The sequence below is a fragment of the Nannobrachium achirus genome (assembly GCF_963921795.1).
Source record: "Nannobrachium achirus genome assembly, chromosome: 24".
NCBI lineage: Eukaryota > Metazoa > Chordata > Actinopteri > Myctophiformes > Myctophidae > Nannobrachium > Nannobrachium achirus.
In genome coordinates, this window is record NC_137831.1 from 11,093,064 (window position 1) to 11,118,510 (window position 25,447).

At 43.1% G+C, this 25,447-nt stretch overlaps 2 protein-coding genes across 2 annotated transcripts in view; both read left to right on the top strand.

The window, feature by feature from the left end:
- Nucleotides 1–1,821: 1,821 nt before the first annotated feature.
- Nucleotides 1,822–13,145, top strand: wdr12 (WD repeat domain 12). Its single transcript, XM_080720283.1, has 13 exons — nt 1,822–1,979; nt 2,627–2,721; nt 3,462–3,556; nt 3,813–3,919; nt 4,728–4,843; nt 6,115–6,269; nt 6,982–7,027; nt 7,145–7,230; nt 7,507–7,647; nt 8,332–8,437; nt 10,357–10,489; nt 11,182–11,254; nt 12,704–13,145. The coding sequence occupies exons 1-13, from the start codon at nt 1,939–1,941 to the stop codon at nt 12,779–12,781; spliced, it is 1,272 nt and encodes a 423-aa protein (XP_080576409.1). The 5' UTR covers nt 1,822–1,938; the 3' UTR covers nt 12,782–13,145.
- A 1,407-nt stretch (nt 13,146–14,552) lies between these two features.
- ical1 (islet cell autoantigen 1-like) overlaps nt 14,553–25,447 on the top strand; it is a gene marked incomplete at its 3' end in the record, with an annotated part of 29,342 nt that continues 18,447 nt past the window's right edge. Inside the window, exons 1-3 of the mRNA XM_080720345.1 lie at nt 14,553–14,622; nt 20,814–20,837; nt 21,728–21,902. Of these exons, the coding sequence (XP_080576471.1) occupies nt 20,830–20,837; nt 21,728–21,902 (183 nt within the window). The 5' untranslated portion in view covers nt 14,553–14,622; nt 20,814–20,829. The remainder of the gene's footprint in view (nt 14,623–20,813; nt 20,838–21,727; nt 21,903–25,447) is intronic.

A 25,447-nucleotide genomic window follows, 5' to 3' on the forward strand; every position in this document is an offset into this window, starting at 1 on the left:
TGACTATGGGGTCCCAGACTTTAACTATGGGAGCTAAGACCCCACTGGCTCCCACATAACTCGAACTCTGGTCACAGCGTTTCTCCTCAGTGGCTGGAGCAATTGATCTGAAATCGCATCACCATTAGCATATGAACACACCTGACATAACTGTGAAGCCCGTTTGTCACTTTCACAAATCATATACTGTATATTAGCATTTTTATGGTGTATCTACTATCTATTCTGCATCTAGCATGAGGCACATCTATTCTGCATCTAGCATGAGGCAACATGTTTAACTAGAAGCAGTGCTCTTCCGAGCACAGGTCTCCACCAGGCCGTGCGTCCTGGTGGTGCTACTGTATAATAGGCCAATGTAAAAAGGGTGGCATATGTTCTTCACCTTAGATCTTTCATGGCAGTCGGACGCTGCATGCATGATTTCAAGCTTTGTGTTCCAAAAATGTGTTTTGCTAAAGTCTACCTGCTGGTGGCGCTATAACAGGACAATGTTAAAAAGGTAGCATTTGTTCCTTGACCTAGTGGGAATATGTGTGGCAAATGTCACGGTAATCGCAAGCTGCGTTGATGATTTGAGGCATTTTGGGGGGGTAGCCATTAAACGAAACGGGTATTTCTTACATTGATGCTCCTACATATTATCATGCAAGCACCAGTTAAAGTTACTTTCCATCCCTCATATACTGTATGCACAGTGCACATCCCATAACCCACACACTGCACATCATTTTGGAGCTCATATCTTTGAACGGGTAAGGGCTAGTTATTTTTGATTTATTTAATTGCTAAAAAAAAAATCACACCCGTGTGAAGTGGAGCTGTGTGTGTGTGTGTGTGTGTGTGTGTGTGTGTGTGTGTGTGTGTGTGTGTGTGTGTGTGTGTGTGTGTGTGTGTAGATCATGTGTACCGATTTTTGTGACATTTGAAGAAAATATGTAGGAAAAGGAGCAAAAAGTGTGTTTTGGAAAAAATTCAAGATGGCGGAAAATCTATCCTGGCGCATCCAGGGAAAAAATAATTTTAATTTTCCGATCTACGGTTCAAGAGTTACGGGGCAAAACGTAAAGTGGGCCGTTATAGCGCCACCATGAGGCCGAGTGATGTAATTATTTTTCGATTCATTCTTAAAATCATTATGAATCTCCTCTCCGAGGTTTGAAACTGTAGCTCCTATGGTTTACGAGAGAAAAATACTTGAAAGTGATTTCTTGCATTGTCCCATTATAAGTCAATGGGGACAATTAAGCGTCGTTTTTTGCCGATTACGTCGGCATGGTAAGGCGGATCGGAACGAAAGGTAATAGAACACCATTCCCGGCCGAGCCGCACATTTTGATGTATTTGCGCGAGTGGCGTAAATGGTGCGGCACTAGTTACGCGCCGAAGTCAGGCTACATACACACAGACACACAGACAGACACACAGACACACACACAGACCCACACAGCCACGTATAGGAGCTGCACACAGCTCCAAAAAAGCAAGGATAGTAGGATATATGTACAGGACAGGTATATAATTATCTATCTATCTATCTATCTATCTATCTATCTATCTATCTATCTATCTATCTATCTATCTATCACGCGCACGCACACGCACACGCACACACACACACACACACACACACACACACACACACACACACACACACACACACACACACACACACACACACACACACACACACACACACACAGGGCACCCAGACATTACAGGAGGAGAGTCAATCCGTGATCTATGTGACTAAAGTCGATCGACCTCTCTGTGCTCTAGTGCAGTGTCTGGACGCGGTACCACATGGCATGCGCTGCAGCTGCATGGAGACAGAAGGATTCAGATGTGTGTTATGAAGTAGTGTAAGACAATCACCTATTTAAATTAACTGTATTTGTTTAGGTAGTGGAAACAAACACACATAAAAAACGGATCAAGATGTCTCAATTACAAGCGAGGTTCTTCACAGAGGACAAAAGGTAATGATCGACTTGTAGATGTTGTAAATATGTTGTTGTTGCTGCTAACCCCAGTCAGTGCTAATATAGCAAGAAGAACCTGTATCAGCTAAATGTAACTGAAGTAAAGATATAGCAAGAGATTCACTGATATAAAACTATGCCTATTTAGTTCAGATGATGGTTCAAGAGTATTTTGTTTTAATGTAGCCCAAAACCAGAGAGGTTTTAATTGTAAAACGTTTAATATTCTGTTAACTTGTGAAGCCACTTCCCATCGATGATACAGAACCTGACCTGTGATATGTGTGTTTATTACATCGTTTTAAGCTGTGTTTTTAACATGAATGTAAAGCACTTTGAACTGCATTTATGTCTGAAATGTACTCTATAAATAAAGATCGTTATTCCTATTATTATAAAGTAGCTAAGTGCAGTTACTCAAGTACTCTACTTTAGTACAATTTGAAGTATTTGTATTTGTATTTTCAATGAGTACTTAGCATTTTGGCACTTTAGAATTCCGGACGTTTCCTTGTAACAGAGTACTTCTACATTGCAGTATTGATACTTGAGTAAAAGATTGGAGTACTTTTTTCCACCACTGTACTTTATTCTATAATTTAATGCAAGAGGTCGACTAACCCTAACGACCCCCTTCCCTCCAGGTTTGCGGTTGATGACGTCCCATTCTCCATCCCAGCTGCCTCAGAGGTCCTGGATCTCAGCAATGTCATCAACAAACTGCTGGAAGCAAAGAATGGTAAACTTGCAACTTTCTGTGTTTGTTTCATAAAAATCCACCGTAGAAATGTTATGAGCTACTTTCTGTCAAGAAATTCCGTGCAGGTGATTATTTGAACGGAAGCGTTGGAGTTTGGAAGCGCTCGTTGGAAAACCTCGTCGAGGGTCCTGCTTACCACCCCTTTCTAAATGTTACATAATGCAGGAGGCAGCGGGATGAAAATGAGCGCTTCCAAACTCCAACAGTCCAACAAATAATCACCTGCAAAGAATGTATTTGCCAAAATGATGTTGGCATCCATTGCGCGTGTAACCATGTCATTCATATAGATAAAACCCATGCATTGCCTCAGTCAGTTATCCCATTTAGGACTGAAGACGATTCTAAAAACACCTTCTACATGTAAATTATGACCTAAGTTTTCTGAAAAACTTCAAATATTTATTCAAAACACTATGCTGCTATACACTGTACATAGCAACAAGCAGTGGTGCATTGGTGATTCAATGTTTGGGGGGTCGCTTATCTAGAGATGTCACACGCCCCAGCTCAGAAAAGATATGGGGCGGTGGAGGCACGCGACCCCAGACTAATTCAACACTGGCAACAAGAACCCCAAAAGGGATTCCTGTCCTGAAGGATTAAAACTCCAAAAGGGGTTCCTTCCCAAAATGGGTTAAATAATGTATGGTTTTTAAATGTCCCGTAAAACGTATGTATGTTCAGCATGTGTTTGTGTGTGTCTGTGGTTTCCGCAGCCTCTCACAGCCAGGTGGAGTTTGACTTCCTGGTCAGGGGGCAGTTCCTTCGAACATCGCTGTCCATTCACATGGACACAGAAGGCATATCAACGGTAAGGAACTAGACCAATACCTTTTTTCATAGGCTGGTCTGTCAGGCTTGCAAGTGTTTGTGACAGAGCACAGTCCTGCAGCGTTGTATGGGTTTAACGTAGACGATTATTGTGTGTGTGTGTGTGTGTGTGTGTGTGTGTGTGTGTGTGTGTGTGTGTGTGTGTGTGTGTGTGTGTGTGTGTGTGTGTGTGTGTGTGTGTGTGTGTGTGTGTGTGTGTGTTGTGTGTGCGTGTTGTGTGTGTGTGTGTGTTCCAGGAAGAAGTGGTGGAGATAGAGTATGTGGAACGAGTGACCGCCCCAGAACCAGAGGAGTGTATGATGCACGATGACTGGATCAGCTCAGTACAAGCAGACTCTGAATGGTAACACCAGGGGTGTCACAAGGGGGGGAAAAGTGGGACTGAGTTACCAGGGCCCAAGGTGGAGGGGCCTTCATTATTTTATACTTTAGCTATTGAAAACTAGCAGATAATACAAGCTTAAAGCGCGGCACCGAGTGCCGCCCTGTGAGCTTGTAGATCTGCTATTTTTGAAAAGTCTTGAAAATGTGTGCAAATCTTTGAATATATGTATTTTTTAAGCGAACATTTGTAACTCAAATTTTGTTTCTGGGGGGTCCTTGGAACTAAATATTTTGAGATGGGGGTCTGTGGCTGAATACATATCATTTTCGGGGTCCTTGACATGAAAAAGTTTGAGCACCACTGACATAGAAACATAGGTCTTTCAAAAAACCTTAGAAGGATTTGAAATGTTCAGAGACTTTTTCACGATCTTTAAAAAATAGCAGATCTACAAGCTTGCAGCACGACGCTCGGTCCCACGCTGTGAGTTTGTATATCTGCTATTTTTCAATAGTTAAAGCGCAAAATAATGCATTCCCAGTCTAAATGGGTTGAACCCCCTCCCTCTATGAGGAACATTCATGGGGGGCCTGCAGTGAATCCTTGTACCCAAGGCCCAGAATTTGGTATCTGGTTTTCCTTTTCACCAAATCTCTTTGCCGACATTACAACAGCCTATCTACAAGCATCACGTTGCAAGCTTTTAGATCTGCTATTTTCGCCGACTATTGACCCATTATGACCTACCCAGAAATTGAACTGGGATGCTAAGGTTCATGTGGTTAATATGAATGATGGTCAACGTGTGTCTGTCTGTATTCTCCAGGATCCTGACGGGCTCCTATGACAAAACCGCTAGAATCTGGTCCCTGGAAGGCAAGGCTGTGATGACAGTTGCTGGACACACAGACGTGGTCAAAGACGTAGCTTGGGTCAAGAGAGGTGAGGGAAGCACAGCAAGGGAATATTACGTTTGTTTGTTTTTTACGGGCGGGTGTGCCGAATCAAATCTCTGTCATGTCATGGCCCGTGAGGGTAGGACAAACAGGAGGAAGACATGGCTATAAGGTGAAACATTTATAATAGATATTTCTTTTTAGTACAAAACAGACTGGAACACAAAACAGAATCAATGGTATGGGGCATTTTAATCTGTAGGATCATTTGGTGTCAGCATTCGGGTTGACACTGAGGTCTCAGAGGCACTTGTACAGGTCATGTTCTACTTTCCCTCAGTTCATGGCCACTTGCCCAAAAACGATGGTAAAATGACAGTTCATTTTAACATATTTGTTACCTTCTACTTGCATGCTTGAAACGTTTCCACTCCCCAGACAGTTTTATTAAAGTTTTTGTTTAAGTCACCGGAATACAGTAAACAATCAAGTCATGACTTAGATGTAAATACTTGCATTTTATTTTAACCTTATATAAGAACATGAGGTAGCCCCTCTGCATAGTGCATCATTGAGAACATTGTGCTCAATACTGAGGTAGTGAGTGGGTTCAATCCCAATAAACTAAAACAATACATTTTACATAACTTTATCTGGGCAAATATGTAAGCATTCACTTCACCTTCGCACAATGAGGCTCAATAAAATAGCATAGCATGTTGCTTTACATGAGATTTCAAACAGGTTGCATCGCATGAAACCGCTGATTTATTTAAAGGAGCTATAGTCAACTTTTTCTTGAAAAACGGATGCTAAAATAAAAAGAATGTTTCGAAAATATTTTATAAAAAAACAAGCTTCATACATGTGTTTCTATTCAAAAATGACCACAAAAAGCGTAAAATAATGATGAAATAATCATTTTGGCCATTGTCGGGCCGCCACTTTGTTTACATCCTAGTCTAACACTATCAAAGAATAGACTAGAATGTAAACAAAGTGTCAGTCTGACATGGCCAAAATGATTATTTTATCATTATTTTACGCTTTTTGTGGTCATTTTTGAATAGAAACACATATATGAAGCTTATTTTTTTATAAAATATTTTCGAAACATTATTTTTATTTTAGCATCCGTTTTTCAAGAAAAAGTTGACTATAGCTCCTTTAACTAGTTGCAGCATAATGTGAGCTTGTAGATTGCGATTAGACAATTATGTAATGACTGTGACAGGCCTAAACTGAAATGGAGCTTTTGTTGTGCATTCCGAGAGAGACATTTTCTTTCTTCTTTTTGGGTTTGTCTTTGCCGTCCAGATGGTCTGACCTCAGTGCTGCTGACAGCCTCTCTGGACCAGACGGTCATCCTGTGGGAGTGGAACTCTGAGAGGAACAAGGTGAAGGCCAGACACTGCTGCCGGGGCCACGCGGCCAGCGTGGACGCCGTCGCCACAGACCCCACGGGGACAAAGGTATGGGCAATGAGGAGTCGGACAGCACAGTGCAGGGCAGGGAGTAGGGATGGGACGATATGAACATTCCATATTATTGTGACGAAAGAAATCACGATTTACGATATTATCGGGATAATTAAAATCCATTATCCATTCCTTGGGCAGAACATTTGCCAAAAAATAGCAGATCTACAAGCTCACAACACGTGAGCTTGTAGATCGGCTATTTTTTTGGCAAAGACATTTGGTAGAGAGTGAAAAAAAGACTGTATCAAGTACGTATATTATAAGTACCTTTTACCAATTATAGTGTGTTTAAGTGGTACCGGATATGCAGCTCGGCAAAAAAAAGGTGAACTGATCCCAGTGCATGACGGAGGACGATATCATGATGTATTAAATCTCCACAATATGATTATCGTGAGTGTTTTTTATCACGATAAACGATAATATTGTGTATCGTCCCATCCCTAGCAGGTAGAGGGTGTTGGATGAACGGGCAGCGCAGAAATCCCCAACTCCGGATCCCCGGTACTGCTGGATTTCCATCCAACCAGGATGTTAACTGCATTTACCCTGTAGGATGGAACACCTGCAGTACCGGGTTTTCAGATGGACCGGAGTTGGGAACCGCTGGGCTGAAGGAACCATTGCACCCTCTTCATTTGTGCTTCTCAAACATCACTGCCGGGCGTCTGTCCTTCTAATGTTTGTGGTTCCTCCCTTTTAGTTCTGCAGTGGCTCGTGGGACAAGATGGTGAAGCTCTGGTCTGCAGGTATGTGCTGGATGATTGTTGAAAACTTCTTGTAAGGCAATAGCTAATGAATGAATGAATGAATTATTAATAATAATAATAATCTCTCGACTAACCCATCCCTTCCTCTTCTGCCAGTTCCCACAGAGGAGGAGGACGAGATCGAGGAGCCCGCCAACAGACCCAGGAAGAAACAGAAGACTGAGCAGCTGGGCCTCACCAGGGTCAGTGGTTCAAAATTGGCTAAGAAACATATGACGATAGGGCTACAGAAGATGGATGATAGATAGGCCTAGATCATTCAGCTTTGGGACAGATAGGTGAACAGACTATTTGATTGACCAATTTGATTCATCGTCAAAGATACAGAAAGAAAAAACAGTGTTACTCATGTGTCTTTCTTGGCCACCGTTACAAACTGCATGTGACAATAAAGATGACTGGGATTCTGATCAGTGGAGTACTGAGCACAACGTGTTCCTCTCTTTTGTCCCCTTCAGACGCCCCTGATGACCCTGTCCGGACACAACGAGGCGGTGTCCTCTCTCCTGTGGAGCGACAGCGACGAGCTGTGCAGCGCATCTTGGGACCACACCATCCGTGTGTGGGACGCCGAGTCCGGAGTGGTGAAGAGCACACTGGTGAGACGGACAGACAGACAGACAGACAGACAGACAGGCAGTACACGTATTGGTACTCTTCTTCTCAGACAAAACAATGGTTATGCCTCATTTTGTGGTCGACATGCTGTACCATTTGTGATGTCACTCCTCCATGGTGGCATCGAAGCGTATGGCAAACATCGTCTTCAACGTTTTCAGGCCAAGGACCCCTTAGTTGAGAGAGAGATGAAGCAGGAACCTCCACAACCTCTTCATAGATTCCATATAGTTTCATCGTTTAACAGCACGATCGTCAGTGTATTGGATTCATGTCAATTTAAGTTTTCAGATATTTAACCACTTGAACCGTCAACACTTAATAAACTTGACCTTTCACTTTGTACTTAGTCTGCTCTTTTTTCCCCTCTACACCAAACCTCTTTGCCGAAAATAGCCGATCTACAAGCTCACAACGCCTCGCAGCGTGAGGCGTTGTGAGCTTGTAGATCTGCTATTTTTGGCTAAGTTCTCAGAATATGGACACTATAGGGTTCAAGTGGTTAATATCAAAAAGGAGAACAAAAAGTTTCTATCACTCAAAGATTTTGAGGCCCCCCTGTGGTTACTCTGGGGACCCCCTAGGGGTCCCGGACTCCCTGTTGAACACCCCTGGTCTACAAAGTTCCTCCTAATGAAGGGATTCACCATTCTCTTCCTCCACAGACGGGCAGCAAGGCATTCAACTGCATCTCCTATTCCTCCATTGCTAGACGCTTGGCCTCAGGCAGCACCGACAGACACATCAGACTGTGGGACCCGCGGAGCAAAGGTTCGTTGTGCGATCTCTTACCATTGTCTCTTACCAGATTTCTCCAAAACTCTGCTCCGTTCAGTGGTAATGGAGCGGAGCATACCTTGGTGTGACTGTGCCTTAACAGAGTATTTCTGCAGTATTGATACTTTCACTTAAGTAAAAAGACTAATCTCCGCTCTATGGGGGATTGGGCTTTCTGTTCAGCTGCTCCTCGACTGTGGAATATCCTCCCTGACCACCTGAGGGCACCACAGTCCATTGATGCTTTTAAAGGGGGACTAAAGACTCTTCTACCACTTTTTCGAGTCACGTGTTCAAATACTGGATTCTGATTGGCTAAATTCCGGAGGTTATGAGAGGACAACTGCCGCAAAGACTTGTCCGAGATCAATGCGCCTCAGTGTACATCCGGGGACTTCAGGAGGTAGTCGGAACACCTTTCCCCCAACCAACAAATGAAGGTCGCAGCGGTCCTATGTTTACTAACGTGCGTACTATCGTCGCCGATTTATTTGGATCCAATGCAATCCGCCAACTTTAAAGCCCCTTTTCTCTGAACCTATGCCTTTCTGGAAGCGAACAGCCTCTATTTACGGCCGGAACGGTGCTTTTAACTGACGTTAGCTTAGCTGTAAGCTAGACGCATGGATTAGTATGGAGTTGGCGCCATCTGTTGGTGAGTAGAAGATGTTGTTGGTGGAACTATCTGCTGTCTCGCGGAAGTTTTATAGGCAATAATGATTGTAACTTAAGATCCTTGCAAGTTACAACTATGTGTTTTCTTTCATGTATAAGGGAAAAAGTGGTAGAAAAGCTATTTACCACTCGGGGTCGGACATTATGCTCTGATAATGTCCTGTGTTAGGGTGTTATCGGACTCGGCTTCGCCTCGTCCGATAACACCCTAACACAGGACATTATCAGAGCATAATGTCCTCTCACTCGGGGTAAATTGCTTACTTCTATTTAACAAGGCATTTGCCTAGTTTGACTTATGGATGCCTTATGTGCTTTTAAACCTTTTCTTAGCTGAGGTGACCACTGTTCTGGATTCATTTTCTTTGTTTTTAGTTTTTATTCTTTATATCTTAGTCTATTTTAATTCTTCCAGTTTTCTTTCCTTTTAAATGTAGCACTTTGTTTTGTTTATAATAATTATTATTGCATTTTTATGGCACTTTTCTAAACAAGTTGCGAACTCAAAGCACTTTACAAATCCATTCATTCATACATTGGGGGGGGGCGAACTGTCAACGCCAGCGTCCTCACTTCCCACATTCACACACCAATGGTGGCAACTGGCGAGCTAACACCATTGGTTTCAAATATAAAGTGTGTTACAAATACAAATTTAATTATTATTATTAACTCTTTTACCGCTTCGGACGTTCCCGTTCGCCACAATTTTGAACCCAGCTCGCTGCCAATACGGCTCGTTCTTTTTACCTTGTTTGATGACTGTAAGCTGATGAGGGGTCGCGCCGCCGTGTACTGTAAAACATCTCCTGTAACGCTGCTCTCAAAAATCCACCGCCCGTAAACAATAATGGAGTCCCAAATCACTTCCTGGCTGTTTTCTGTGGATCTGTTCTAGAAAATGCATTTCTATGCTCTGAATGTATGGCAAGCGGAGCGGCCCAATTCACATTAATCTTTGCATAAGGCTGCCCTCTGCCTCCAGCTTGGCTTAAGTACACATATGAGCGTCCATTCTAAAAAATAATTAGTTTGAAAATTATCAATAGATAATTTTCTATAACATTGCCAAAGGTAAGCTGCTTTTTGCTGGCACCAGCCCCAATAAATAAATAATAAATCTGGCAGTAGAACTGTTAAGTAAAGAATGTGAGTACATTTTCCAGCACTGATGGGCCGTGATGAACATCAACTCACCACGTGTGGTGGTCTTACCTTCTGTCCTCTCTCCCTTCCAGACGGTTCGCTGGTCCTGCTCAACCTGACCTCGCACACAGGCTGGGTCACCGCCGTGAAGTGGGCGCCCTCCCATGAGCACCAGCTGGTCTCTGGTTCCCTTGACAACGTGGTCAAACTGTGGGACACCAGAAGGTCTGTCCTAACGCACAGTGTGGCGTTTAACTCAATCTGCACAAAGTACTACTTATTATTAATATGACGGTGATCAGTTTATTGAAGCTTCCTCTGTGGTTGCACTGGTAAAGGTTTTTGGATTAGGGCATCCTCCAAATACTGAGTAAGCAAAGGAAGTAGCTGGTTTACGATTATTCAGTACATCATAAATCTGTCTGATATTCAGATTTGAGAAGCCTCAGTTGTAAGCCTGTGCGTTCAGATCACGTCATTTCCAGTGGCAGTTGGTGACATGTACTCCAAAGACTGTGAGTGTGAAGTGTCAAACCAATTACACAATTTCGTTGTCGACCATTCCCACTTGCAATTTTCATCTTCCCCCAAAAGGTCCCGGTTCTTCCTTAACAGAGGGAATCTTTATGCTCTGCGTTAGCAAGTTCCCTTCCCTGTGTTGTACAATATCCCAACTTTTCAATTACCATGAAATTAGCAAGCACCTGAGAGTGCCGACTAAGTTACTTACCGACTTGTAATCATGATAATAATACTTGCAGCTTTGTTGCCTGTAGTCTGAACACACAGCAAGCGACTAAAGTGAGATTATTATAGCTAAAATGGATTGTATTATAAAACATGCAGTCGTTGCTCACGGAAACGTGAGTTGTATCGCAGACAGAGACGGAGGCTAACCAAACTGCTTTGTGTTCCAGCTGCAAAGCTCCTCTGTACGACTTGGCTGCACATGAAGACAAAGTGTTTTGTGTGGACTGGACGGAGAGCGGGGTAAGATGTTTATTTGTATTTTTATTGTATTATTATTATTATTTTTTTTATATTACACAGAAAGGTAGACGCCTCCTTCAGCTCCGGTGCATATGCATCGGGGGACCAAGGGAATCCGTGAGCATCGCTTCCACGTGCGTCACACATACGGACGTTGGTAGGCCAATCAGAGGCAGGTGGGGGCGGGTCTCTACGTACGCAGCCTGTAAGAACCGCTGAGCTGCGCAGCCTTGCAACATCAGGAAATGGATGGATTGATAAGTCCCGGAAAAGACTCGCTGTGAGCTGTGATTGGCCAGTGGTCACTTTGACTGGCAGCAATCCCTTGGTTTTTCCAGGATGTCCGGACTACAATTGTTGCACGTCACTCCAATGAACTGCAGAGGCGAACGAGGCATCTAGCTTTTTATATCTGTGCAGACAACTCTTCCACAATCTCCAAATGCTATCTAGAGTCTGGAACTACACCAATCCAAGGCAGGAAGCTGTCATTGGTTGGTCATTTCCTTCCACGAAAATGTATTTTAAAATATCTTCACATTTTATTTTCTAATTTCCATTTCTGCTAAGCAGCAAGCTATGCTTAGATGATTTTCATTTACGTATATTATGATGCATGTGCGTGACTGTAAAGACTAAACGGAAGCGGGGAGGAGGCCTCACATCCGCTTTTCGGCCTTCGTTCCATTTTGGGGCCTGGGCGGCCAACAAAGTAAATCGTCACTGTCGGTCAGAAACCTAGTATCTCCAAGTTTCAAATTTGTCAACTTTTTTGCAAAGCAAAGCCCTGCTTCATCATACAAGGCCGTCCCACAAAAGTAGTGAAAACAGCAGATCTACAAGCACACAACGCCTCGAGGCGCTTGTAGATCGGCTGTTTTCACTAGTTTAATTCATTTTTAAAATTAGAAATACAAAACAAACGGTTTTGGACAAACAAGGTTTCCACCCCACAACAACGAAATATTGGCCCACTGGCTTGTCACTTGTCATGATCTGAAATGGCAAATCTTTGAATAGAATAGAATAGAATATGGTCCCGCGCCTTCGGGACGTTTTTTGTCGCGTACATTTGCACATACGTGAGATTTATCTCTGCATTTTACCCATCCTATAACAACTAGGAGCAGTGAGCAGCCATATTCGGCGCTCGGGGAGCAATTTTGGGTTAAGGTCTTGCTCAGGGACACATTGACACATTGCTGCCTGACCGGGAATCGAACCAGGGACAACCAGGGGAACTGGTTCCCCAGGCAGGCTCCCTAACCACTCAGCTATGGTCACCCTCTCTTTGAGTAGCAATCTCTCTCTATAGCGCAAAATGAAGGCCTCTCCAACTCTTTTTTTCCCCGGGCTGAATCAGGGGCCCAGCACGTCCCTGAGTACCTCCTCCTGAGCCACTGCCGCCCCCCCAATTCCTTGTCTCATCACTTGTTTTTGTGTTTTCAGATGATGCTGAGCGGAGGGGCGGATAACAAACTGTACACCTACAAATACTCGGCGTGTGTGACCGACGCCGGGGCATAGCGGACGACGACTGCACAGAACAAGCACACCACGACGTGTCACCAACACACGGGCACAACGGATTTAGCAGTGGTTCCCAAAACGTTTTATTTTCAACTACCCCCCCCCGTAACTCTGTGCGTGTACAAATGGAACCAAATGGACCGTAACGGGTCCATTTGGTTCACTTTCCAGAGTTACAGACCCGTAAGCGCCCATTTGGAGCCTGGACCCCACTTTGAGAGCCACTGAGCTATGGACATTGAGGATTTTTGAAGCAATGCAGTGATTGACATACAGAATAAAGCAACAGCAATTTATTTTTATTTTTAGTCTAATTTTACTGTTTTTGTTTGTTTGTTTTTACACTGTTCACCCTCATGGGTTCTGGTCATTGTTTTCTTATACTGTGTCTCTCTTTGTATTCCTGTGAAATGGCTTGCCTGAGATAAACAGATGAATGAAAGTTGACTGGGGCTGTTTCTTCAGCTTTGTGTTGCAGTAGTGGTCAAATGTCAAGGTCTCCCCTTAACTCTGACGGGTTCATTTGGTTCCATTTGTACCCTGTCAGAGTTACAGACTTGTATTGGTCAATTTAGATCCCCACTAAAGGAACCCACAGAGTCCCTGGAATCCACTTTGGGAAGTAAAATGCTTTCATCAAAAGCTAATACAAATAGAAGAAACTGATCATCTGATTTGCAGTACATTTACTCAAGTACTGTACTTAAGTACAATGTCGAGGTATTTGTACTTTATTTGAGTATTTCCGATTTCCAATACTTTTTTCCACTACATCTCCGATCCAAATATTGTACTCCACTACATTTATTGGAAAACTTAAGTCACTAGTTTGTAGACATTTTTGATACCAAAACCTTGTACTATTACACAAGTACATTTTAAATTCTGCACTTTTACCAAATGGACCCTTATAGGTGTGTAACTCAGAGAGCCACAGCGTACAAATGGAACCAAATCCATTTGTTCTATTGATTAGTCACACCATGGAGACTTGAGTTCAATAATATATATTTTTTGTATTTGTCACATTCCTAAGAAAATTTTTGATTATAGTAAATTTACCCCCATTGATTCTGTATTGGGACCCAAATGCATGGTCCTGGATGGGGACCCAAATGCATTTGGGTCAGAATCAATGGGGGTAAATTTAGGGTAAAGGGTCAAGTACATTTTACCCCAACTGACTCTGACTGAGCTTGTGTCCCCATCCAGGGCCATGCATGTGGGTCCCCATCCAGAATCAATGTTATGCTTTTGAAACTGATATTATCCTAGATAAACTACTATGTTCTATCCGTCTGTCTTTCAATGTTATATGAGATACTTAAAGTGTGGTTCCTGTGGAAATAAGCCTCGGCTTTCTAGGATCTCCTTTTAGTTGACCTTGTACCAGTGATTTGTACTGTCATGAAACTGTACCTTTTTCTATTGCAAACTTCAAATAAATTCTTCAATCAATCAATCAATGGGTGTAAATTAAAAAAAAAAGAAAAAAAGTCTTATCTTACAAATACAAAAACACGGCGTGACTAATCAATAGGGGGAAAAAACATTTTGAGGGTGAACTACTCCTTTAACATTGATTTTACAATATAAATTGGGGTCTCAGAGATATTAACAGAGATATAGAACACAGAACAGTGCCAACAGCGCCACTGCGTGGCAGAGGAAGGCCACGGCTGCTTTGCATATCCTGTTTCTTGTCTGACTGTCTGACTCAGATCGGATGATGATGATGATGGCTCGCAGAGAGGAGGCTAGCAGCTTCTCCACCTGCTGTGTGCTGGCCTGGATGTAGAAGTAGACCATCCCAACCAGAAGACCCAACGAACCGAGAGGTGAGAGTCCCAGATCAACATGATGTAAAGGTGCAAAAGACAGCTTAACTGAGAGAGGAATCGGTGGGGTGAAGAAGTCATGTTTTCCTTTGCACGTTTAATACAATGGCTCCCTGTAGGGGAAGAAGCTAAGCTGGTGCTAGCGCCACTACTATAGCTTACTTCCATCAAGGTGGATTTCTTTAGTTTTAGTTGTGTTTGTATGGGTTGATCTCGGCCGATCGTATCGTTAAACAGACTTTGTGTTCATAATACTAAAGTGTCGGACATGAATTATAAGAGGTTGATCTGATGTGTAACTGAACACCTGCTAGTTGGCAGCCAGCTGCTTGTGTATCTCTCTCTCTCTCTCTCTCTCTCACACACACACACACACACACACACACACACACACACACACACACACACACACACACATTAAATGTCCCTCAGGTGTCATTCTCTAACGACATTAAACAGCTCTGCTTTAGACCATTGGTTCTCAAAGTGGGTCCTTGAGGGAGTTCCAGGGGGTCCCCAGCTAAATCATATAGGCTATGGGAACCAAATGGACCCTTGTAACTTGGAGAGGTCCATTTGGTTCCATTTGAACCCTGCTTCTGTCCTCTGTGTCATCATGAGTCATCTTGAACTTGCATTTTTGAGCGGTGCAAACCGCTCCTATATTTCACTTTCGGTTTATCTTGTTAAAACATATTAGCACGGGACGATTCTTTCATTCTTCATCGATTGGCTAGTTGAGTAATTAAACATAAGAATCGACCAATCAGAAACCGTTCTACTCGTGACGACATATGTTAGCCAAACAGAACAGACCAATCAAATGCTGTGTTGTTCATGCTAATTTAGATCTGTCTTGGCCATTACACTTGCACTTGAGACCGGCTTGAGACCGGCTGTTAATGGCCAGGCTGGTATGTTGCGCATAATATACTCCTGACATAATCTGTTTCCAAGAGGCAACCCAGCACTTCGTTGGCCGTCAGTCAAAGTTAGAGGGAAAAAGGTCTGACCAACCGCATATCCTGGACCTTTCTGACGCAAATCGACCCCCACCCAGGATTCAAGACAGCGACCACGCTACATTAAACCCTGTAGTCTATGGTTGCTGTTTCGAATCCTGGGTGGGGGTCGATTTGCGCCAGAAAGGTCCAGGATATGCAGTTGGTCCAGGCGTAATGGCCAGGTTGTTTCATATCCTGGACTTTTCCTAAACCCCCTCTCCGTTCTGCCCTCTGTCTGTTTTGTTTGAGCTTCTGGTCTGGACTGCATATTATTTTTCTCTTCTATTCACTCTTTGACTGCCACCAGGCTGTTAATGGCCAGGCTGTTTGTCTGACCTCCTGTCTGTTCTCCCTGTCTCCCCCTTGCTTTATAACCCACAAGAAGCTCTATTTGGCTCTATCTGGTTTCAGACAGCGACAATTAGGAGTTTCTCCTGCATCTCGGCTACTCAAAATGGAGTTTCTGGTACAAACCTGGCTGGTATGTTGCGCATAATATACTCCCGACATAATCTGTTTCCAAGAGGCAACCCAGCACTTCTTGGCGTTGGCCGTCAGTCAAAGTTAGAGGGAAAAAGTCTGACCAAACCGCATATCTTGGACCTTTCTGGCGCAAATCGACCCCCACCCAGGATTCAAGACAGCGACCACGCTACATTAAACCCTGCAGTCCATGGTTACTGTTTCGAATCCTGGGTGGGGGTCGATTTGCGCCAGAAAGGTCCAGGATATGCGGTTGGTCCAGGCGTAGGTCCTCTCTCTTCTGTATTAGCTGTCAAGATCTATATGTCTATAGAACCTCTGTTTAGAGTCCTCTCTTGAGGTCTGTGTTCCTTGTTTCTTCACCTTTTGGTAAAGGAGAAACCAGTCTTTTCTACATGTCCTTTCTAACAAGAGTCTGCTGTTGGTGTCTTGTTGGTGGCTGTATACTCCGGTCCCTTTTAGTCCTCTCTCTTCTGTATTAGCCCTCAAGATCTATATGTCTATAGAACCTCTGTTTTGAGTCCTCTCTTGATGTCTCTTCTGTATTTTTGAGTCCTCTCTTTGTGTCTCTTCTGTATTTATAAGACTATGTATATGGCCATATACTGGCTTGTTCCTTAAGGTCTGTGTTCCTTGTTTCTTCACCTTTTGGAAAAAGAGAAACCAGTCTTTTCTACAAGTCCTTTCTACCAAGAGTCTGCTGTTGGTGTCTTGTTGGTTGCTGTGTACTCCGGTCCCTTTTGGTCCTCTCTTCCGTATTAGCCGTCAAGATCTGTATGAGTCTGCTGTTGGTGTCCTCTCCGTATTTATATCAGAAAGGTGTCCAGCTGTTGGTGGCTGTATACTCTGGACTCTTCCTTAAGGTCTATGTTCCTCGCTTCTTCACCTTTTGGTAAAAGAGAAACAAGTCTTTTATACAAGTCCTTTCTACCAAGAGTCTGCTGTTGGTGTCTTGTTGGTTGCTGTGTACTCCGGTCCCTTTTGGTCCTCTCTTCCGTATTAGCCGTCAAGATCTATATGAGTCTGTTGTTGATGTCCTCTCCGTATTTATATCAGAAATGTGTCCAGCTGTTGATGGCTGTATACTCTTGACTCTTTCTTAAGGTCTGTGTTCCTCGCTTCTTCACCTTTTGGTAAAAGAGAAATCTGTTCTACAGGTCCTATCTAGAGTTACTCAGATTTTCTCAAAGTCACCTTTACAATTTACAATTATAAATTCAAACTTACAATTACTCACACAATAACAATACTATTTTACTGATTTTGTGTAGAAGAACCTATATTATATAATACATAATGTGATGTCATAATGATAACACTTTCATGACTGAGTATAATTGGTTTATATTATGATATAGAATACATTTTATGATCCATACATGGAGGTCTGTGTTACAGTATTATGGTGAAGTGAGCAGAGCACTCAATTCTTTGTTCTTGAGGGTTATAAAGCAATTAGGAGACAGAGGGATAACAGAGGGAAAACAGACAGGAGGACAACCAACCAAGGTTCTCACAAAGGTTCTCACCATTTTTAGCAACCCTTGACTACGAACTGAACGTTATACGCTATTAAGGATCTTGCATAATGAAAATCGCCTTTGCACCGCTCACTTCGCACGGGTGCGATTTTTTATTTTTATTAACTGGAAACGGCTGTCAAGTTCTGTGGTGTGTATCTGTCCTGCAACCTAGATGTCTGTGGTTCTCAGGCTCTTTGTTTTATTGTATTATATCAACAACCCCCAGTTTACACATGTAAAGTGCTCTGTAAAGCACTTAAAGCTGCATTTCATGTCATGAAAGGTGGTAAACGCATATAGTTTATATTATTAAATATAATTAACATTCAAGCAGTGCAGTCAGGTGCTCTGAGTCTCTGATTAGACATGGGTCTGTTATAGGGCATTCACGAATAGTGATTTTTAGTATTCGAATTATTCAACCTCAAAGTATTCGAATAGTCGAATATTCGACAGGACTGGCCAAACTGACCAAACTGTGAAATATTAAGTAAGCAAGAGGCGAACATTGTGAAAATAGCAGATCTACATGCTCACAACGCCTCGCGCTGTGAGGTGTTCCTATCAAGCCAAGCTTTATAAACCACTAGCCCTTACCCGTTCAAAGATATGAGCTCCAAAATGATGTGCAGTGTGTGGGTTATGGGATGTGCACTGTGCACACAGTATATGAGGGATGGAAAGTAACTTTAACTGGTGCTTGCATGATGTAGGAGCATCAATGTAAGAAACCCGTTTCGTTTAATGGCTACAGAGATACTGTCCCCCCCCCCCCCCCCCCCCAGCCCGCCCGCACACCCGCCTGCACACACACCCGCCTGCCTGCACACACACACACACACACACACACACACAGAGCTGGTTAAACATTTTGCCTCAAGCTAGATGCAGAATAGATGTGCCTCATCAGTGATGTTACTAGGTTTTCAATGTAATGGGTCCCGGGACCCACAGGTGGTCATTCAAATGGGTCCCAGAAAAGTTTTATGAGTCCTCAATACAATGTTTTCGAGCGCTGTGAGCTTGTAGATCGGCTATTTTCAAAATGTTTGCCTATTTCTTATATTTATTTTACAATTCTTCTTCTTCTTCTTTAAGTTTAATGGCGGGTGACAACCGGAAGGTGTATACCGCCACCTACTTTACCGGAGTATGTAGTGCACTCCTTGCACTTAAGGAGTCATAATAGTCATTATGCAGTACTTTTCAAGTCCATCCATTTATAAACCCCCCCCATTGTCTTCTTCCATATTCAGTCCATTCTGTCCCCAGACCCAGCATCCTGAGTTGGAGAAAATCCTTCCCTCAGTAGCTTGTCCAGGTCCTCTCCACTTATATCCTCTATTTTCAGAAATCTCTTGCCCGCGTCTAGAATCATCTTGATTCTTTCTGTTTTCCCTTTAATTTCCATTGCACAATTCACTACCATAGCGATAAACGCCAGAAACTGTTTCCTGTCCATGCAAATTGTTTGCTCTGCTCTCTTTGATCTTTCCTCATGTCTTTCTTTCGCCCTTAATTCGTTTCCTCCCTCCATTTTCTTTACTGCCTCTGCGTACGATATTCCCTTTTCAACTCTAATCTTATTGACACTTTCTTCCCTTCTTCTTTTAGGGCACACTGATGCCCCTGCATAATGATTCCCTTTGCAGTGGATACATTTCGGCTCGCTCCTCTCTGTTGTGCACTCATCTTTACATTTCTCCTCCCCACATCTTCCACATTTCCTTGTTCTTCGGCAAACGGCCGCGGCATGTCCATATTCTTGACAGCAATAACATCTTAGAGGGCCCCTCTCAAATGGTCTGACCTTGTAGGTTACATACTCAACATATATCCTGTTCGGCAAATCTCCATTGAACTCGATGTACAGTGACTCACTATCCTCACTCTTTCCTTCTCTGAAGCGTTTCATTCTCTTCACTTTGTTTACCCCCAACAGGTCAAAAAATGGTTCCAGCTCCATTGTGAGTGGCACACCACTTATAACGCCAGCTGCATTTCTTCTCCCATGCCCAAGTTCATAGCACTCAACTCTGTGGCCATCAAACTTCGTGATGCCATGTACTGCCTTCAACATTTGCTTTTCTGACTTGCATTCTATAATTACCATTCCACTTCGAGCAATTCGAACCGATTTCACCTCTCCTAGTTTCTTCCCCACAAACATTGCAACACTGTGCCTATCACTAAATATTCCATCCACTTTTTTGACAGCTCTCATTCCTGCAGCATAACTGTCTTCCGTATCATGTCCATCACTTGCTGAGCTATATACTTTACTCCTTTTCCTTTTGTTTTCATTCCCCCTCGAGTCCTCTGCTTGAATTTCGCTCTCCGAATCCACCATGCTTCCGCTCGTACTCCTTATTTTTTTTTTTTTTTTTTTTTACAATTTGGCTAATGTTTGAACTTAGAACTACTAAAACTACAAATGCCCCTAATGAATTTGGGCGTGCAAAATGGCGTCGGACGTCGGTGGAATCAAAACATTGAAGTTTCTATCGCCTATTTAAGACTTTCTACTTGGATTTTATTTGTGTTAACGTAGGGTAAAGTAGGATGCTTTCACCCATGAACAATGGTGGTGTCTGTAGAATTTTAAAATGTTTTTCTTTTACCGCGACCCTGTAAATTATTTTAACATGGACTCCAATGGAGGCGCATCCCCGGGACCCCAGGACCATGACATGAATGAGTCCCTGGGTGACTTGAATGAGTTTTTGATGTGGGATGCGCACGTAATGACATCACTGCCTCATGCTAGATGCAGAATAGATAGTAGATACACCATAAAAATGCTAATATACAGCATACGATTTGTGAAAGTGACAAACGGGCTTCACAGTTATGTCAGGTGTGTTCATATGCTTATGGTGATGCGATATCAGATCAATTGCTCCAGCCACTGAGGAGAAACGCTGTGACAGACACTCACTCAGACACTCACTCAGACACTCACTCAGACATTCGCAAAATTATAGTATAGATGAAGAAATATATATCTTTTTAAAGAAAAAAAAAAAAAAGCGAATATCCGACTTCGGTGAACAAAGTCGAATAGTGACTTTGATATTCGAATAGTCGAATATTTGGTGAATGCCCTAGTCTGTTATAGAGCGGAGCAGTCATAATCAAGAAACAACACACTAATGTTGTCTTTTTTGTTGTTGCAGAGCAGTCGGGAATATCAGGAGATGGACGGGTATGTACTGTTGTATAAAGCCACTTATACATTCTGAAACATTTAGCATAATATAAAGCAGTGGTTCCCAAACTATTCAAGTCCAGACTCAAAAGAGCGATTAGACATTTGTCCGGGACCCAAACTAGTGAAAATAGCAATTATATATTTTTTATATTCATGGAATGTCTTTGGTTTGTCTGTTTAAAATGGGATTTTTTCGACCCACTGTTTGGGAAACAGTGTTGTTAGAAAGCCTGTAGACAGACCTGTCAGGACTGTTAAGTCAGTGGTTCTAATCCCTCCATCACATTAGACCAGGGTTCCCCAATTAGTTTTCCCCAAGGGCCGAATTATGTCTAGGGCACCAAGCCGAGGGCCACAACATTGCAGGGGGCGACGGCGGCGTTCCCGCTACTCCAGCGACAGTTCAGATATCGTCGTTGTCGGGTGAAAATATTGTATGTGCAAAACCGTTCGTTTTGCATTTATCATTTTAAAAATGATTTAAACTAGTGAAAACAGCAGATCTACAAGCACACAACGCCTCGCAAACTAGTGAAAACAGCCAATCTACAAGCACACAACGCCTCGCACCGCGAGGCGTTGTGTGCTTGTAGATCTGCTGTTTTCACTACTTTTGTGAGACGGCCTTGAATGATGAAGCAGGGCTTTACTTTGCGAAAGAACGTACAAATTTGGAGATACGAGGTTTTCCACCTGACAACGATGACATACTAGTGTTGTTACTGCTCTTATACCACCACTGGGGTTGGTGGGGGCCTGATAGTAGCCCCCGCGGGCCGCCTATTGGGGAACCCTGCATTAGACGTTCAGAAAGTCACCCTCTTTCGGGGAGGGGCCCCCCCTTGACAACATAAGACTAAGCCGTGCCCTCTTGACCACCACAGGTTCTCGGGGGACATGCTCTCGGGCGGCCGGGGCCTGCTGGGCGAGGACAGCTCGGTGATGGCCCGCATGCAAAAGAAGTTCTGGAAGACCAAGCAGGTGCTGATCAAAGCCACGGGCAAGAAGGAGGACGAGTACGTGGTCGCCTCGGACGCCGACCTGGACGCCAAGCTGGAGGTAAAACGCCAAGAGGATCGCGTTTTTTGGGCGTCAACCGCTTTAAAACCTGGGGATGTTTTTGGGGGGACATAGATGAAAATGTTGAAAATGTTTAAAAAACGGCAAAAACTTGAGCTATAAGCTCACGACATTTTGTGATGCTACACATTGTGAGCTTGTAGAGCAGTTCTTTTTTTACTATTCATCGTATAACAAAGTGTATGTTTTTTTTTTTTTTTTTATGTTTCTCGTATGTTTCTAAAAAGTTTCAACCTTTTTCATGTCAAAGAGCCCCAGGATTAAATGTATTTGGCTGCGGACCCTCCATCTCAAAATATTTTGTTCCAGGGACAACCAGAAGCAAAGATTTGTATGAAAAATGTTTGCTTCAAAAGAAAATACAATGGAAGATTGATTGCTATCCTGTCGTTGGTTATCAGCCTGTCGCGATTTTTATTTCTCAACAATGACCGCTGAGCGAGACGTTATCCCTCTTATTACACTGCTACTCAATAAAATGTATAATTTGACTCGGAACTAAAAACTAAACAACGTATTTCCTTGCTTATAGCAGTGAAAGTATTCCACAACACGGTCGCCTTGGCAAAACGAGGAAGTGTTGGTCAAATAGAATCCATTTTCTGTCACTGCATCGTCTATTGTCGCTTCTTGTGAGAGCAACGCTTAGTTGTAAATGACAGTGTTTGTTTACATGGCTTTCATGTTGGATACGGCACAACATTCAGGTGCTCTGAGCTGTTGATTAGGTCTGTTATAGAGCCGAGCGCGAGCGGTCTGTTATCAAGAAATAACACACAGCTGATTTCAGCGATTGACCAGTCAGAATCGCGACCGCGGTTTTCCCTGTGAACCTGAGTGCAATGGTGGGGGCGTGGGAGTGTGGGGAACACACACCACTACTATTGCCTATGATGGAGAGGTTATAATATAGCATTATGTATTGAGAGGCACTCTTGACGATTTCGTAAGAGACTCGTCGCCAATTGCAAGATCATTTAAAAGTTATTTGGGGCCATGATGATAACCTCTTCTTCCCATTATTAGACTAAGGATTTATATTGTCTGTGTTATTGTTTACAACCACAATTATTTACGTGTGGCTAGATCGCGGTTCCACTAGTTTTACTACTAGGCTAGTGTAGGCCTAGAAGCCTTTTCCAGAAGTTAATTTAATGTTTTCCATTATCCTCATCTAATCTTGCGCTAATGCACACAACTGTTTTCACCAGGTTTTAAGGCCTAGTAGGCTTTTCAGAAGTTAATTTAATGTTTTCCCTTTAACGATTTCCTTTTTCGTCATCTTGCGCTAATGCAACTGTTTTCGCCAGATTTAAGGTCTTATTTTAGTTGTTTCTCATAAGCTCGCGACCCTCCTTGCCCATCGGCCCCCACTGTTGTGCTTAGGTTCACCGGGAAAACCGCGGTCGCGTCAGAATCAAGCATTCAACCAAGCCGTGCAATAACCAGCTGTAAATATGGCATATGAGTTAGATACTCGTCCGAGTGGCGTAGAGATTAAAAAACGCTCGCCAACCAACCAACACAGACTGTCATGTTTGATTCCCGGAAGCGTTGTATTGAATTCAGGTAATCTGGGACAGGTTTTGCTCCAGGAAGTAATTTAGTCGTCCCTTTCTTTTGAGGGCTTTTCACTGCTTGGGCTTAGTGAGAAAGAATGATGTTATTGGTGAAGAATCAGATTCAGTTTGATTTGTCACGGCACAGTTGAACAGGTTTTGTTTGTATTGAATTACAAAAGAGAGAGGATTGAGAGGTGGGTTGAGAGCAGCGGGAAAGAGCTAGAAAACAAGTTAAAGTGCGAAAATGAAGATGTACTGTATATGTTCATCGTACAGATAGCGTATTGATGTTACTTTCCACTGTGTATCGTATCGTTCCAATGCACCATTTACCAGTTCAGTTGTTGCGTTCACCCTCTCCTACAACCACATCCTCCCCTGGATGATGATGCGTTAGTTAGAGGCAATTTAACGCACTTTTCTGAGCCTAATTATTCCAAAAACTACAGATTACAGAAAAACCACTGAATGTTGAATATTCATTTTGTTTGGGTCTAATTGAGGTCAGGAATCATGACCCCTTTAAGTACAGTAATTGAGTAAATGTACTTTAAACCACTGCTTATGGCAAAGTAAAAAAAAAAAGAAGAAGTAAAAAACATAAAATAAAATAAATATACACACACACTGTATACATGCTCCCTCTCTTTCATGGCTCCTATGTCTCAAGAATCAGCATTCTCTTTCTGTAGTAGCAGAACCTTGTTAAGGCTCACTCATACTCCCGTTCCTCGCCTTGGAGTATGAATGAGGCTTTAGTGTTTGGGTGTCGCACCGTGGTCGTGGGCAGACCGTGGTCCTGTGAGAACCGAGAGAGAGGGCCCGGTTACTGTTACACACAGCTGCTGGAGACCGGACTGAGAGAGCCTTGTTCACGGAGGACCAAAGAACCTTATTCTGTCAGCCTGCTTGCATTGTCCCTCGCACATACCCCCCCCCCTCCTCCCCCCTCCTCGGAGGGTTCATGTAAGCGTGAGTAAAGAAAGAGTAAGAAAAAGCTTTTTGAGCTTTTTGAACTAGAAATGGAAAGTTCTGCTTAATTAACACTATCATTTTGGGTATTTAAGGAATATATTTAAGTACATTCTGATGCCAATACTTTTGTACTCTTACTTGAGTAAAGTTAATTCCGGACTTTCGCTTGTAACAGAATGTTTCTACATTGCAGTATTGATACGTTTACCAAAGTAAATTGAGTAATTTGTCCACCCATCGGAATAGAGAGCGTTTGCAGAGGTGTCATACATCTGACATTTAAAAAATGTTACATATCTCATGTTTTTTACAGCAAGAAGGTCAGGGAAATCGCAGCAGCAGCTGCTGTGTCTATTTTACACCTTCTCCCGTGTTTGTCTGTTATTGACGTTGTCGTGAATCAGCCCTCTCCGGAACATTGATTGCAATAACAACCGCCACGGTGTGTTGGATTTAGGCTGACCGCTTGAGTACCCTGATGGCAATGCACTGAGGCATGAAACTAACCACCTTCTGCTAGTACAGTTTATGACAGGACAGTACATGCTGTCCTGCAGGCATACACTGTATGTATATGAGTTCTGTGTATGCCCTTAATCAAATGCTTTCATTGATTGTGTCCGAGTAGCTCAGTCGCGGTAGAGCTCTTGCCTTTGGACCACACAAGATCATGGGTACAATCCCGGGCACCACCAACTCGGCGTATGAGTTGCATGGCTTTGGTGCGGCAAGTTTTGCGGCATGTCGTACTGGGAGCTGATGGTAGGTGTGGCGCTCCACCTCAGCAATCCATCTCCCAGGGGTCTAGCGCAGTGGTTCTCAACCTGTGGGTCAGGACCCCGAGGGGGTCCCCAAATTATTTTGGGGGGTCCCCAGATTATTAACTTAATGTGCAACGTTGTTTTCTCACTCAACAGCAAACAACCCAACATAAAGTTTAAGTGTAGCCTATTATAGGGTATCTGCAAATTTCTAAAGTAAAAATGT